Source organism: Ammospiza nelsoni, chromosome 7 (assembly GCF_027579445.1).
Source record: "Ammospiza nelsoni isolate bAmmNel1 chromosome 7, bAmmNel1.pri, whole genome shotgun sequence".
Taxonomy (NCBI): Eukaryota; Metazoa; Chordata; class Aves; order Passeriformes; family Passerellidae; genus Ammospiza; species Ammospiza nelsoni.
Window position 1 is genome coordinate 29,060,322 of NC_080639.1, and position 15,241 is coordinate 29,075,562.

The window sequence follows — 15,241 nt, forward strand, 5'->3', positions numbered from 1 at the left end:
TGTTGCCTCAAGCAGTGCACAGCTGTAGGGAGCCAGCAGTCTAGGAGAGCAAGCCCAATTTGCTGGTTTTTTCTCTAACCATAGCCCTGCCAGTCCTGGGGTAGGATGCTAGCCATCAGGTCAATTTTGTCATAGCTACAAGTGCCTCTTTCTGTGCTCTGCTTAGAGTGGAGGAGAAATTTTCCCTCTTTCCACGATGATACTTCTGACCTATTTTCCCAGTAATGCTGCAGCTTTGAAAACATTACCCAGACACCAACTTCACCAGTGAAGGACAGCAGGTCTGTCTGCACTATAATTCAAACCAGTGCCAGCAGGATAACTGCAGGAACTTCTCTTTAATAGACCAGACTGGTCAGACAATCTCGTGCTTGAACAGGCCGTTACTTCCCGCCTCCCAGAGGATTGTGTGCTCAGGATTTTCCATGGTAGAAGGAGTTTCTCTTTCAGGCCAGGCCAGTGAGAAATAGCAAGTTCCCAGTCTCAGTTGCTCAACCACTTGCTGGTACCAGTAGGCAACTCCCTCCACATACCAGTCCCCAAAGGTGTGGGGGTCCTGCTGTGGGGGTGGCAGCACAAGGCTGCAGTTGCTTTTTTGTTCAGAAAATCACCTTCATGTTGCTAGAGAGAGCCATGGTCTCTCTTGCTCCCCACAGACCTGTGCAGTGCAAATCAGGCTAACTGAGCATCTCCTGGAGTGAAGTTGCGGTAGTGGAGGAGGCCACACAGGGCAGGAACTTTCCAACATTACACACAGGAAAAGGGAGGTAAGAGACTAGTATGCAATTCCCAGAGGCAGTGCAAGAGGCTGCAGAGCCATCTGCCCCAAGGATCACCCAAAGAGCCCAATGAGCAATGGGCAACACCACCTGCCCCAAGGATCACCCAAAGAGCCCAAAGAGCCATGTGCACCAGCCTGCCTGCCCCAGGCCCTGGGCCACCTCAGAGGAGAGGATATGAGCAATGACTGGCACCCACTGGGCTCCAAGGGAAGAAAGTCTATTATGTTATACCATAAACAGAAAAGGAAACTTGTTGAAAAATAGCAACCTCAGCTGGGTTACCCGGGCTGCTTTGCTTTCTTCCCTCCAATAGATCATCATTTGCCACTAAGTTGAGCCTACAGCTGCAGACACCACTTCTCCCTCCTGTAAGCAGCAATCATACAGCAAGCTCCCATGTTGGGAATGTTGATAATTCCCCTGAAGACTTCATTTGCAAGAATCAGCAGTGTAAAAACACCCCCTATCATCTGGAAGGGAAGGGGCTTGCTTAGCTGGATTACACAATATCTTGTTTCATTTGCTGTGCAGAAAAGATCCAACAGGAAACCTGCCAGTGCTACCCACAGATGGAAATTGCATGGACGTGATATGTGATCCTTGCTTTTGAATGACACAGACTCCACTCCAGAGCCAGCCCAGGAGCACTTGCCCAGTCTGGAAAGAGGCTACTGAGTGCCACAAGGCACATGCTGCCAGTCTTGAGAGGCAGCAGGAATCAGATACCCAATGCCCAGCACCCAAAAATGAGAGCTTAGATTCATAGCTGAGTCAACTCTTTTTATTTCAGAAGCAAATCAGTCATGATGACCGTGCATCAGTCTATCAAGCAGGGCCTTAAGAAGCACTGTCCTGCCTGCTGTGTTGAGAACAGTGGTCTCATTGCTTCCTTTAACAAGACAAAGGGCTTGCCATCCTCTCTGCCCTCTCTTGTCATTGCTGCATGGGGCTGGGAGCCCTGTCAGTTCCTTCCTGCCCTAGAGATGTCTGCAGTTCATGACTGGGTTAAGTAATTCCTCTTTCTGTAGAGTACAGTTATTCAATCCCACATAATTTTAGGATCACTATATATTTGACTGCAAAGTACTAAAAATTCTCAAACGAATGCTGTTAAAAAAAAGTATTAGGTCATCTCCCAACAGAGTGTTGTTTTCAGAATATGATTGATTTGCCATCTAACCTAGAATGCAGTTCTGTACTCAAATTTCACACAAGAGAGTACCCACCTGCTCCCCCTCCACTGCCACCATTTTCTGCTTTGTGCAAGGTCTGAGCAGAGCTTCTGACCCAGAACAGCTAAGACCAGCTATGTTGCTGGACCCTTTCCTGCCTAGGTACTGCAATGTATTCCTAACTAAAGCCCTGCCCAGCAAAAATATAAAATCTTAATTTGAAGAATTCCCTTTATTTGCACAGCTGAATTACAGATTAACAAACTTCAATTTCTGTAAAATCGTCCCTGCTGAGAAGATAGCACACAAAAAAAATTTCTGTGGAAGGTCATAGGCTGCAGACTACTGGCAATGATTAATCTGTTGCACATTTTAATCCATTTTTACTGCTTAAAAATAATGCTGCTAGGTGTAGGCCATGTCCACCTGTAGTTGTTCCTATGAGTTAACTGAGCTGATATTTTCCCTAGACCTGACTGACTGACCATGGTAGCAGCACTGCATGCTCCTGGAGGAAGAGCAGTGATAATATGCTCATTTCATGCACTGCTCTCAAAGCAATTTAGACACTTAAAGTAATGTTCTGAGGCAGATGCACATTGTCTGCCCTGCTCTGTCAGCTGGGGGAATGGAAACAATGCAAGTGCTAACCTCTCTGTGGTGACACACTGTGTTAGAGGACACACACAAAGTTCCAACTACCAGACCACATCTCTCCAACCTGCCTGGCCCAGAGCAGAATACAGTGCTCACCTCGTGTTTCTTATTGCTGTACCCATGGCCAGACACATCAGTCTATGAAGCCTCCAACAAAAGCAAAGAAACAAAACCATTAAAATGCTCCAGCCTGCAGGATTTTTCTCAAGACAGTGTCTGGGAGATTTAATTAGATCCTCTTACTACCCCATTCTCAAAATAAATAGCAAGGAACAGCCTCCTCTCTGTGTTCTTTAAACCAGCCTGGATTTGCTCTGAAAAGTCATTCAATACAGTGCTCTCTGCAGCAAGTCATAGCTGAGGCAACTGGTTAGTAAAATGATCTCACAAACCCCTACAGAAAGTAGGAGCTATTTAATGCAGTTTCTTCCATGTGGCTGGAAAACTCTAGGCACACAGGAAGCAAAAATCAGATGGGCTGTAATATAAGCAGAAAATTTGGCAAGTTTGAACCCACCTCTGTCCAGACAAGACAATATTTGGATCCTGCTCTCACATTATGGAGCAGACAGTTAAATCTGTGTATGATCAGCCTGCAAATCTCATCACCAGAAGATATTACAGGGATCAAGAGATTAAGGTTTTAAATAAAGGAGGAAGACTGCATATTTATATGGTTAATAAGAATAACTTAGTTATATTAGTTAGGATTATTATTAAATATATGGTAGAGCTGATAAAAACCTGTGGCTCACTGCCAAAGAATTAAGCATATTTCTGATTTTCCTATGAATTGCATGTTACATACTTTGAGGTTCTTGCTCCTTCCCCAAAATTACCTGGTACTCATTCCTTTATTGAGACAGGGCCATAAATTTAGACGGTATCACTTTTCTCCAGTCTAATGACCCTTGTCTGCCTAGAAAGGAAGAGGTCATGACTGCTAATGCTCAACACTACAGGCCACAGGATTTCAGAGTCAGAACAAACTGCACTGAAGCCCCTTCATGTCACCTCCTCAGTTTAAGCCTTACTTTCATTTATTTATTTTTTGTAGCATTTAGAATTACTATTCTTGCACTGTCTGTGAACGCTGTATGTCCATGACTGTGGACAGGACCAGGTCTCTTTCTAGCTCACAGAGACATCAGGTTGTTTTGAGAGCACAATTCAAACCTGAGAAGCAAGAGTGGTGTCCTGTTACTGCCTTCATTCATGTGGACAGATCAGCAATGGAGGGGCTGACCTCCTGCAGCTTCCATTTGAGGTAAAACTCAAAAAGTTTCAGGCTGCTGCAAATAAACCAGCAGTAGATGCTTCTTAGTTGTTTATTCTGTCATCTCTTAACACCAGAGTTCTAAAATGTTATAAATCCTAATCTCATTGTACAGATGAATTTTTCTTTGTAAGCATAGCTATATATAGGCACTACTTTAATGGCTTTCTAGTTTAAATAAACTACCCAAGCCCTGTTGTCAGAGATCTCCTTTTAAGTTATTTGTTAACACTATTTCATCACATACTGATAGATTTTACAGTTATATACTATATGAGAAAAATAGCTGTTGCAGACAGTCTGCCATGCTCAGTAGAGAAACAGACTCCTGGAGCACAACCTGGAGTTCAGAGAATCAGCCAGCAGAACTCCAAGTTACCCCTTCTGTGACATTTTAAAATGCAGTAAACATTTAATTTATCTGCTGCAGTTTATCCCGATTTATTAAAAAATAATCAAGACCTAACTTGGTTCTTGAGCCCTGCTATTGGTACACTCTCAGGTATCTGTATTTACTTCTTTGGACAAGCAAGTCTGCTACTCAGTTTGAGCCAAGGCCCCAGCCAAACTACCCCTCTCCTCTGAGTGGAACAGATAGCAAAGAGAATTGCTAATGATTTTTCTAGCCAAATGTTCTTTAATAGATTTCCTAATCAAATTTATTTGGGGGCTGATTCTGCATTGATAGCTTAGCAGAAGTAACAGGAATGTAGGTTCAGGTCTCTAGGAACAGTTACAAAGGGGATAAAAATAGCTGATGGCCTCCCAGCTATTTCTGTTTCCCTGGGGATTTCTATGGTGCCTCTCCTACCTGGATGTCTATTATTCTTAAATGGTGTGGAGTTTCCCAGTTCCACCAGATAAGCAGATAAGCATCCTCTATGTGACACATAGCCACTGGAAGGCCTGAAATAGCTCAATCCTCCTTTAGCTCAGCAATTTCTATGCACCAATCCCATTCCACTGGGCTGAAGCCTTGGGTAGGATTTCCCTGTAACCTTGTGCACCCACAGCAACAGGACACCACACAAAAAGAGGGAAGAAGCTATACTGGCAGTGCAATGGGACAACCCAGATGGACGACTATCAGATATTAATCTCATTTCTTTCTTGCTCCAGAAGTGTTATTAGTGCATCATCTTCCTCCTGACTACACAATGCTCTTAGGGCAGAATGTAAGAGCTGCCATTTTTCACTGTCGTTTTCACAAGTGTTTTCTTTACACAATTTAAAATGATGGTGTGCTGCTTTTGGAACATTAACAAATAATTTGGTGCTTAGACAAAAGAAAGACCAAAGTTTTAATCTTGAAAAACGACAATTTTCCATGTTAGGCAAAATTCCTTAGATGTGGTGGATGGCAAACTGTTATGCAGAGACAAACCAATTACAAACGAGGAACTGAGCAAGTCCTAATGAAATTAAATACATCTCTTCCCCTTCTGCTCTATCCATCATTCATTTTAACTACAACCTCTGGATGATTTCATTTGGAAGACACAAAGAAAGGCAACATAACACTGACTTTGTTCTCTGCACTGTCTCAGTAATGTGGATGTTTTCCAGGGGACAGTTTAAAGATATTGATCATGCTACACTTTATAAATGCTACAAAAAAAAAAAAAGAATGATTACTTGTGGAAGCCAGCATGGCTCTTCAGAGACATGGCAAGCAAAGCATGTACACTTCTTTGAGGAAACCGCAAGTTTTAGTTGATAAAAATAACTTCAATGAAAGAGACTTTTCTGAGGTGCTTGTTTTCATACTGCATGATATATTGCAGAGAGTTAATTTTAAAATCAGGTTCAGGAACTTATACATTAAGTGATTAAAGTCTGATAAATTACTGTGATTAAAAAAATCCTCAAAGTGAAATCACTCATAAACTTTCTGTCCTAGTGGAGCCCCAGCTGGGGTGCTACCAGCTCAGTATCAACATTTTTCTTAACAATAATTTAACCTAAAGATGGCAAAAGCTGCGACTATCAGTGAGACCAATGTCCCATTTTATAAAGATACTGTGCATTAAAGACAGAACAACAAAAGGGCTTTATGTATAAACATGGAGATTTCATCCCAAGACTAGTAACTGTAAAAGGATTTAGGCAGAGGAGCTACAAAACTGCCATGTATATGAACTGAGGAGGGTGGAGGCTGTTTTAATCACACTTAGGCATTAGAGAGATTGCAAGGGAATACAGGTGAAAAATTGGAGTATGCAGAAAACAGACAAAAAGTATTCAAGGGCAGTAGAAAAATGACATAGAGAAACACTTGCAGAATTAATCTTTTACTTTATGAAAAAACCAAAGTACTGCATTGAAAAGAGCATATAAGTGTCTCTGTAAAAATAAATACTGATAACTAAAGGGCTCTTTAATCTAGCAGAGAAGGGCAAAATGAAGTCCACTCACTCAAAACTGAAGCTATATCCAAATAAAAAATAAAGTACATGTTACCAGGGAAGGTAATCTGCCATTAGAACAATCCAGTAAAGCACAGGAAGCACATTTGCTTCAGGCCCTCAGAGCAAAACTTTCCATCTTTTTCAAAAAGGTACAGCAGACAGACACAGGCACTGAGCTCAGTTTAGGAATAAGCAAGTGAAATTCATGGCCAGAGGTGTCAGGAAAAAAGGACCTTCTCACCTTTTATCTAAGATCCAGATTTTTCATCTGCCTCTCCTCTAGACAATAGGTACTCAAAAGGAAAGTGATAATAATATCATAATAATTACACTTCTGTGATATGCATTTTGTGGCTTTTATTCTTCTGCTTCTTATTTTTCTTAGGGTACAGCTCTGTGCATTTTAGGAAGAGAGTTTCTAAGCAGCAGGAACAATCTTATCATCTCATACTTAACAGGCACAATAAAAGAGGCGTTTTAATACATGAGCCAGTTTTGAAAGCTTCACCTAAACTACATACATTATTAAATGGGCAAGGAAAATGTACCAGCCATGTAACCTAGGCAAGTACACTGTGAATTAATGTAAGATCCAAAGGTTCTCCTTATTTCTAGCCTCTATCACCACATATCTAAGTGTCTAACAATCCATAACACGTTTATCATCAAATCATCTGTGCTGGGTAGAAACCTGCCATTAGTCAACTTTGAGGCAGACAGATGTCTGCACCTTGTACCACCACTGCACAGCAGAATCAGAAGTGTTCACAATGGTGCTGCCCTCACGTGCTGCGTTTACCCAGCCAAGGGCAGAGATCCTGGGTCAGATCTGGACTTTGCTGGAGTTGAGCTTCATCAGCTGCCTAGACTGAACTTGGTCTTTTTGAGCTGGTGCTGAGTCATTTCTCTGCAGTATAATTAACAATGAATGTATAGGGGACTCAGCTGTGGACTCACAGGGTAGTGTAGATACAGACCTGGGAGATCAGTGTTTTCTTGTCAGAGTCCTAGTCAACACCTTTGTTTGCCACTAATTGTATGTCAAGAAGTGCCTAACAGTGTGCTTGAATACCTCCATTCCTCCAAACTTCACTCATGATCACTGCACCCACCAAATGATTTCAAACTCTGTGTCACAATCAGCATAAGCTCAGCTGCTCAGAGCATTATGCTCATGATATTTTTTTGCAAACCCTTTGCAGTGTGAGAAGGAAGCAGTGACTGTTGCTTACTTTTGACATAACAGTAACAAAGAGAGATTGAAATTACCCTAGACTTTGTTCAGTCACATGTATGGCTTTATCCAGTGGTTGACGAAATATTTCTAGGTTATAAATACAAATTCTTCATGAACAACTGGACACAACTTAAATCTCACAGACTTTACAATGAAAGAAAAGAGGAAAACCTTTCTTTGCACATCTAAAGTACAAATACCACGAATTCAAAAATTCCTCATGTCTTGAATTTTGGTGTTTTGTCCTACTTCTTCTCATTGCTGCCTGTCTGTGTTTGGTGTTTGTCCATCCCAACCCATTTTGTCTCCATGCTGATTTCCTGCATCATGTAGTTTCTACTTGAAACACTAACAGATGTTCAAGGATACTCATAGTCCTGTTCTCCACAGCTACATGAAGAAAATTGCTGCCTATCTGGCAAAACTCAAGCTAGCTTTTTTTTTGTGTGTGCACATACAATTTTATACAGTAATCACATGAATTTCATTATATAAAAATAATATTGTCAATGGAAGATCAGATAATCCTGTGTTTAAAGCAGCAAACTGGAATGTGACAGATTCCAGCATTTTGGGCTAGCCACACAATCACTCTGTGCTTGATTGTCTGTGTCTAAGCAAAGATTGTGCTTATTCTGTCTCATCTTTTGCCCAGCTCCTCTGGTTTGGACTGAAAGCTCTTTGCAGTGTTTTACTAAAGACAATGGACACCCTCTCAGTTAAGGACTGAAGATTTCTGAAGTACACGAATATCACATTTGAAAAATAAAAAAAAAATCATGCTTTTAGACAGATGCCTTCATTTTAGCTTCTCAGAAGAAGGGTGGAAAGGCCCCATGGCTGGATCAGAAATGCCTGAACCTCTGAACTTCTGGGACAGCATGAGCAAGTTCAAGCAATTCCTACTTTAAAGTGCAGTTTAACAGAGTGCACCTGCCTCCCAAGCAGCTCTGTGATAGTCAACCTGAACAGATTGCAGTGTGTGAGCAGATTCAATTCTCACCTTCCAGGGAATTATACAGCTACAAACTCCAACTGCAGGCAAACATTGAATCCCACGTGGCTGAATGCCAGTGGCTCATTGCTGAGGACCTGGGCTAAGCCAGCCTGCCTGGCCTCATACCCCTCTGCAGGATGCTACCCCTGGTTTGCCACCACTCCGCTCCCTGATGTGTCACAAATTGTGTCCTCTCCAGCAGTGAAATCACCTTTAAATTTCATGCAGAGCAAGTGTAATAACTTGAACAAGGGGCCTTTGAAGTGGCTTGCTTGGTAGTGCTCATACCCATGTGGCAGTACAGCTAAACTGCTGCAAATTTGCAAGCTCAAACTGGTGTCAGACATTCTCTGTGTGGATTTCACATGTTGCAAATATATTTACCCATAACATCATTGTAACAAAGCAAAACTTACCTCTGTTTTCCCTTTACTTTGACAGGACCTCCTGGTGTCTTCATCTGAACCCCATGCTGTTGCCTGAAAAACCAAAGTGCACAAGTCACACAAGAATGCCACCAACCACCATGTCTGGAGACTCCCAAAACAAAAGCAAGCATCTCCAGCCAATTTACAGAGCCCAATTTAAAAGCTGTATTGTGACAGTAAACATGTATCTAACTCCCACTGTGCTCACAGTGCACACAAATGATAAATAGATGAGAAGTTCACAAGTGGTGGCAACTGGAATGTTCACAGAGGACAGACTTTAATTTACATGTAAATACAACTTCTGATCATCATTCAGCTGGAAGGTCCAAGACATAAACCCCACACACCAAGTCATCCCATTCTTTTTAAAGAGGATAGTGCAGTACAAACCCCCAGCTTTCATTGCCAAAAATAAAAATTCCCTAGAGCAAAGTCTAGCAGTTGTGCACAAATCTGTTGGTCTTCTTAAATTTACCCCCAAGATTATCACCTTCTAAGTAACCCTACAGTGAATCAAGATGGATCAAAACTGGGAGCTGACAGGTAAAACCCAGAGAGATGGGAAGAGGGGAGAAAGGCTGATGGTGATTTGTGAGGCCAGACAAGTGGGGTCAGGTCCTGAGGTAGAGTAAAACACATTAGGGCTGAGGGCACTATTGACTGAGTGCATGTGGGGTCCTCCGTGACCTCTGACTGCTTCAGAATGAAGAGGCCCCTTCCTTCACAGCAAAAGTCAAGACCAGAAAAGCTGCATTAGAGAGAACTTTTAAATGTAAAATATTTAGCAACATATCCAACTATTCAGTGCCTTCCCCAATTTTCCTCCCTTCAGCACTTTTTAAAAATAGTCCTAACAGATTCAAGCAGGTATTGTTAGCTGGAGGTGAAAATACATATAAATATCCATACTATACATAATACATCATTCTGAGTACCAGAAAAACAGCTCTGCTACACAGGGAAAGGCCACGCTCACAAAGTATAGATAAAGATCCAGAGCTCCCTTAACAGAGCCAGATTTTCTTTATTTTTATTTTCCTCAGTCCATTACCAACAAAGGAAATAGCTTCAAAGTTCAGTCCGGATCTGAACTCTTCTTGAACTTCTCACTGCAACCAATATGTTTTTTAAAACCTAGGCTGCCATAGAAATTGTCCTCTTGACACATGATAAATCCATTTTTTTGCAGGAGAAAGTTGGGAAGCCACTAAAAAGAGAAGATGAATTTTCCAACTCCCAGCTCAGGTCCATGAAGACACTCATTCAGATGTACAAGAAATGCAACCAGCCAGGAAATGCATTTATATACAACATTAGGGGAAGGGATAGTTCTATCTCATTCAAAAAACCCAAAAACCAAAAAAACCCACCCCATTTCTCCATTAGCTGAGCATTCCATTCATTTTGACTTGAAATAAAGACTTCATGAGCACAGGCAAAGATCTGGTGAGAGAAGAGAGGAGCACAAGTCTTTCTCTGGAAGCCACTCGGGAAATATCTCCCAAATACTGCAGTCCAATCCAGGGTGGAGGCCAAAAGCTTGTGCCTCAGAAGAGTTTTTGTGAGAGCTGGGATAAGTCCTTGCTGAAAAGGATCATTCAGTCATATCCTGAGAGGGAATGACACTGGATGACAGAGCTCACATTGTAAGCCATCACAGGAGAGCAAGGAATTTTGCCTGCTGACTACCAGCATCCATTGACATCAGCAAAGCAACTGCACAGTAGGATTATGATCTGTAATCCCAGCTCTAGCCCATGCTCATTAAAACACAGTGTCTTTGTACCTTCAATCAAGTTTTGACAATTTTAATAAAAAAAAGAAAAAGAAAAAAGGTACTCAGAAAAGAGATCATTTATTGTGAGGCCCTTCTTCCCATTTTAAAACCAGAGACAGAGAACTTTCCATTTTACAGCCCAGTTTACTTTAACAGTGCTTGACAGGAGAAAATGAAAACAAAAATTGTTGGTTGCTCCAGCAATCGATGCTGCTTCTCTGCAAATACTCTGGGTCATGTGGGATTGCAGCAGTGCAGCACACAAGAATTTGGCCTCCCAGGGGTCACCCAGCTCTTCCTGCCAAACACCTGCACCATACAACTTCGAGGCATGCTGCAAACACAGCTCTAGTCAGAGCACTGCTCTCCTCTAGCCATGTTCTAATGTGCCTAAATTTTTTCTTTTATTAGGCACATTGCCCTTCAGCCTTCTGAAGCACTACCTTGATGGGTAGTGATAAAGAAGATCTTAGTGATGGCCCAAATTATAGCAACATGTTGTTTGTGACTACACCATTAGTCAGGGTGCATCTCATTAGAGCTAAGAGGATAATTAAGCAATATGGCAAGCCAGAGCGTGTTTTACAAGTCCCACACATGTCTTTGGCAGGACAGGGGGGAGCTAGCTTGAGGGCTGAGTAACTCCAATGACCTCTGGTGACTCAAAGAAAATATTCATGACCCTGCAAAGCAGAACATCTTGAAAATAATAAAAGTATAATTGCAAAGCCAAACAGCTAATGTGCACTTAAATATTTGTACTGCAAGGTCCACTGACCTACAGACTAGAGCAGGCCTTGTGCTGGACTCCCAGGAGCCCACACACATCTGTGGCCGTGGCCTGTGCCTTGGACCTGGCTGGGCTCAGACTTCTGAGCCTGGGGCTTTCACATGAGCTCTCCAGCATTGTTCAGTTTCTTTACTTGACTGATCAGCTGTCTTTTCAGGTCAAAATGTCCCACCCCTGTCACCTCTGTTGCCTTGGGCTACGCTCTGCAAACTCCCTGTGGAATGCTGGTGTTCTGTCCTCTCACTGGTGTATCCAACCCAAGCCCCTCCTCCACAGATGAACATATATTCTTCCTCTGCCTTAGATCCATTTTGCCCCAGGATCAAACCACTGGACAATTGACAGAGCAACTTGCAGAAAGATCTCTCTCTCTGGGGTGCATCTGTGTACCCATATATTAATCAGTGAGGCACAGACCTACTTAACACTTCCATAACACCTCAGCACTGCAAGACATGCTTTGTACTTTGGCTTCCTTACCTGATCATAATGCTTCTCAAAAGCCATTCTCTTGAACAATGGTTTAGGTGCCTCCTCTCCCTTCCCTCATATCCCTCAATAAACCCAATTTCTTTTTCCCTTTTTCTTTTATTTTAGTGCTTTAACTGCCTCTGCACACTTGGATGAGGTACAAACTGTATCCACCAGATGTTTTCGGTCACTCTGTTGGGATATCATCCTGAATTTATGATTAATTTTCTCAGTTTTCTGAGACATTTCAGTTTCCCAGCCCCAGAAAACACATCTGGGATTATTTTTATACCTCCTGCTACATATGTCAGTCAAAAGCAGTACACATCTTCGGACCCATATGCAAGAAAACAACTTTCATGGCATGGGTTATGGAAGACAATCTGGATGAAGACGTGACAAACCTGGGAGCAGGGCTATATGCAAACACAGGACAGTGTGTACTAACCATGTGCTTAAGCAACCAAGTAAACAGCTTTTTAGGCTGTCAGGGTGTCAGCAATTCCTCCCATGACATCCTTATAGAGAACACTCCAGCTTCTCATGCTACCTCCCTACAAACTCTCAAGTATTTCTTCCCTCCTGCATTTCCAGAAGAAATGCAGTTTCTCACAGTGTTTCCAGCCACTTTGAGGACCTCCTCTATAACCACATGGCCCATTTGCAGGATGGGAGTACCCAGATCAGCATGCCATGTGAAGGGAACAGCTCAGGGCTGCAGCTGCTCTGCAAGATGAGCCATGCAAGCCACGGGCAGGACTGCCCAGCCACCTGTGCAGACAGACACCAGAGGACAAGCAACTTTGTCCCTGAACTGAAAATGCAAATAAACATGCCCTCTTTCAGCCTATTTGCGAGGACAGCTGGTCCTTCACATCTCTGTTTCTTAGGTTCTATGCAGACAGATTTTCTCAAATATTTTTTAATTGCATGTTTTTGTATTATTCCTGCATTTTTAGAAGCCCCATGAAGGTGACAATCACAGAGAAGCATCCATGTGTACAATCACATGCACCTGGTGTGGCATTGCCCAACTAGAAATCAACAGCAGGGGCCACAATAGCTAAGCCTAGTCAGTGCATATCTGAATATTCAGAGGTCACATCCGGACACAGACAGAAAGAGTTAATGTCTCTCCCAATAAATTATAAGCATTACAGTTTGCTACCAGCTCTGACTGCAGATCAGCAGTGCTCTAGAATTCTAGCTCATCATGCGCTGTCACATCAGTTATTCAGCACGCACTGCTGAGAGAAGCTTTCTAGATACATTTATTTAATTACCTGCACATCCCAGCGTTGGCTTCCAAAGTACCTGCCTGTCACTAGCAAGTCCTGCTATCAATAGTTATGTGTATCCTCAATTGTTAATGTGAAAGTTGCTTAGACTTCTACGGACTCAGGTCAGCAGTTTATACTTCAAGACCATAATATGAATTTATAGATTAAATATACACTAATCCCTGCACTGCACTTGCACAATAAGAGGTTGCAGATTTTCATGCAAAACCAAACCATTGGTTTAAAACTGGAAAGTTAAGATTGGAGGAGAATATATTACATGCATATTTATCAATTAAACACATTGTTAAACACATCTAAGGTGTTTTATTACAAACCTATCCATCTGTTATCAACCTCACTTCCATGAAACAACTGCTGCATGCAAACCACTTGCATGCCTGAAGACAGACCCACAACCATGTTGTTCAGTCCTTTTAGGGGAAAAATGTGTAATACCAGAATGCACACGCATATTTCTGAAAGGAAACAAAAATCCCTTAAGTACAAACTGACTAGAAAAAAATAACAAACTTCACAAACAAAACCACCACAAAACAAGCAAGCAAACACCCCCCAAATCAGGTACTGATTCCATGAGATGCCAGCTTTTTCTGGAAGGTACTGTGTTCCTCAGGTTTCTGCTCCTGTGAGCAGATGCAGAAGCAAAAGCAGCACCTTGTGTCCCGGGCTCGGGTGTGCAGGGATTGCTGACGCAGGAGTTTGCATTTCCATCAACCCTCCGCAGTGCCCACAGGAGATTTCTCAACCTGCCCACGGAATGTGAGGTGATTTTGGTTCTCTGCTTGTGCTGCAGGGGCACCCCGAGCAGAGCCTGCCAGTCACATCACCCTTTGCTGAGTTATGCATGAGGAAGGAGGGCAGGAGGTGCTGTTCTGTGACAGCTATTGTGAGCCAGAGACCTGAGCTGGCAGACTTATTCCTTTCCCAGTGCATTTATTTACATCTTCCTTTCCAGTAACTGTACAAGGCACTAGTATGTTCAGAAAAATTTACCTCTGGAAAAAAAAAAACAAAAACAAAAACTTGCTTCCTAGATTATACAGGAAGCCAAAAATCATATACAGGCCAAAAACCTCTTCCTCTCTTATTTACACTCATAAATATTTTTTTTTATCAACACATTTTACAGTAAGGTATGGAAGATTTTCTTCAAGTCTATGGAGAGAATAACATGGAGGGACTATATTTCCACCCTGCATTTAGAATCTGCCAACTTCAATGTAAATAAAGCACATATTTACACATCCTACTGGACCAGTTTAGCTTCATCACGTTCTTAGGGACTTTGCTAAATTGGAGTGCAGATTCATTCCCTCAGTGGCTGCTCAGAGGCTGGTTCATTCCCTTACAAGATGCTAGCCCCAATATTCCCATCCACACTGATGAACAGATTTCAGATCTCTAAAATATCACCCATAGATTCTTTCTCTAGATAATGAAAAATCCATTTTACAAGTGTTTCCCTATGTTTCGATATACTTTGTAGTGTCTAACATAAAATAGGAGCAGTGTAGATCCACCCTTCTCTGGGTAAATGCTGCAGCATTTAAAAGAAATTGATAAATTCTGGGTCTTACAACACTTGGAAGGAAAAAAATCTTTCAAAGAAGTTCTATAGACTGGATGCAGAAAATCCACGTAGAGGTTATTCCATTTCTATGATGTTTACAGTGAAAACATTCCTACAACACTTCAGCTACGTCTCCCCTATTTAATCCTCCAGAACGTCTCCATAAATACTTGCTGGTTTAGTCTAAAAATGGAAAGTTAAATTCCCTTTTTGAAGCATTGGTTTTTGTCTCTTGAGGACAAGGAACATTTACAGTGCTCCATAAATAATAACTTTTTGAAATCTAATAAAGCACAGTAGCTTAATGCCCTAGAGGCCATTTTTGAAGTTTCAACACTGGTAATTTATTAAAACTGTGATAAGCATGTC

General features: G+C 42.0%; 1 protein-coding gene across 1 annotated transcript in view; it reads right to left on the reverse strand.

Annotated features, from left to right (window-relative positions):
* The window catches only part of SEMA5B (semaphorin 5B), a 179,212-nt gene that overhangs the window by 67,858 nt on the left and 96,113 nt on the right, over window positions 1–15,241 (reverse strand). The window contains exon 5 of the mRNA XM_059476326.1: window positions 8,946–9,008. Within this exon, the coding sequence (XP_059332309.1) occupies window positions 8,946–9,008 (63 nt within the window). The remainder of the gene's footprint in view (window positions 1–8,945; window positions 9,009–15,241) is intronic.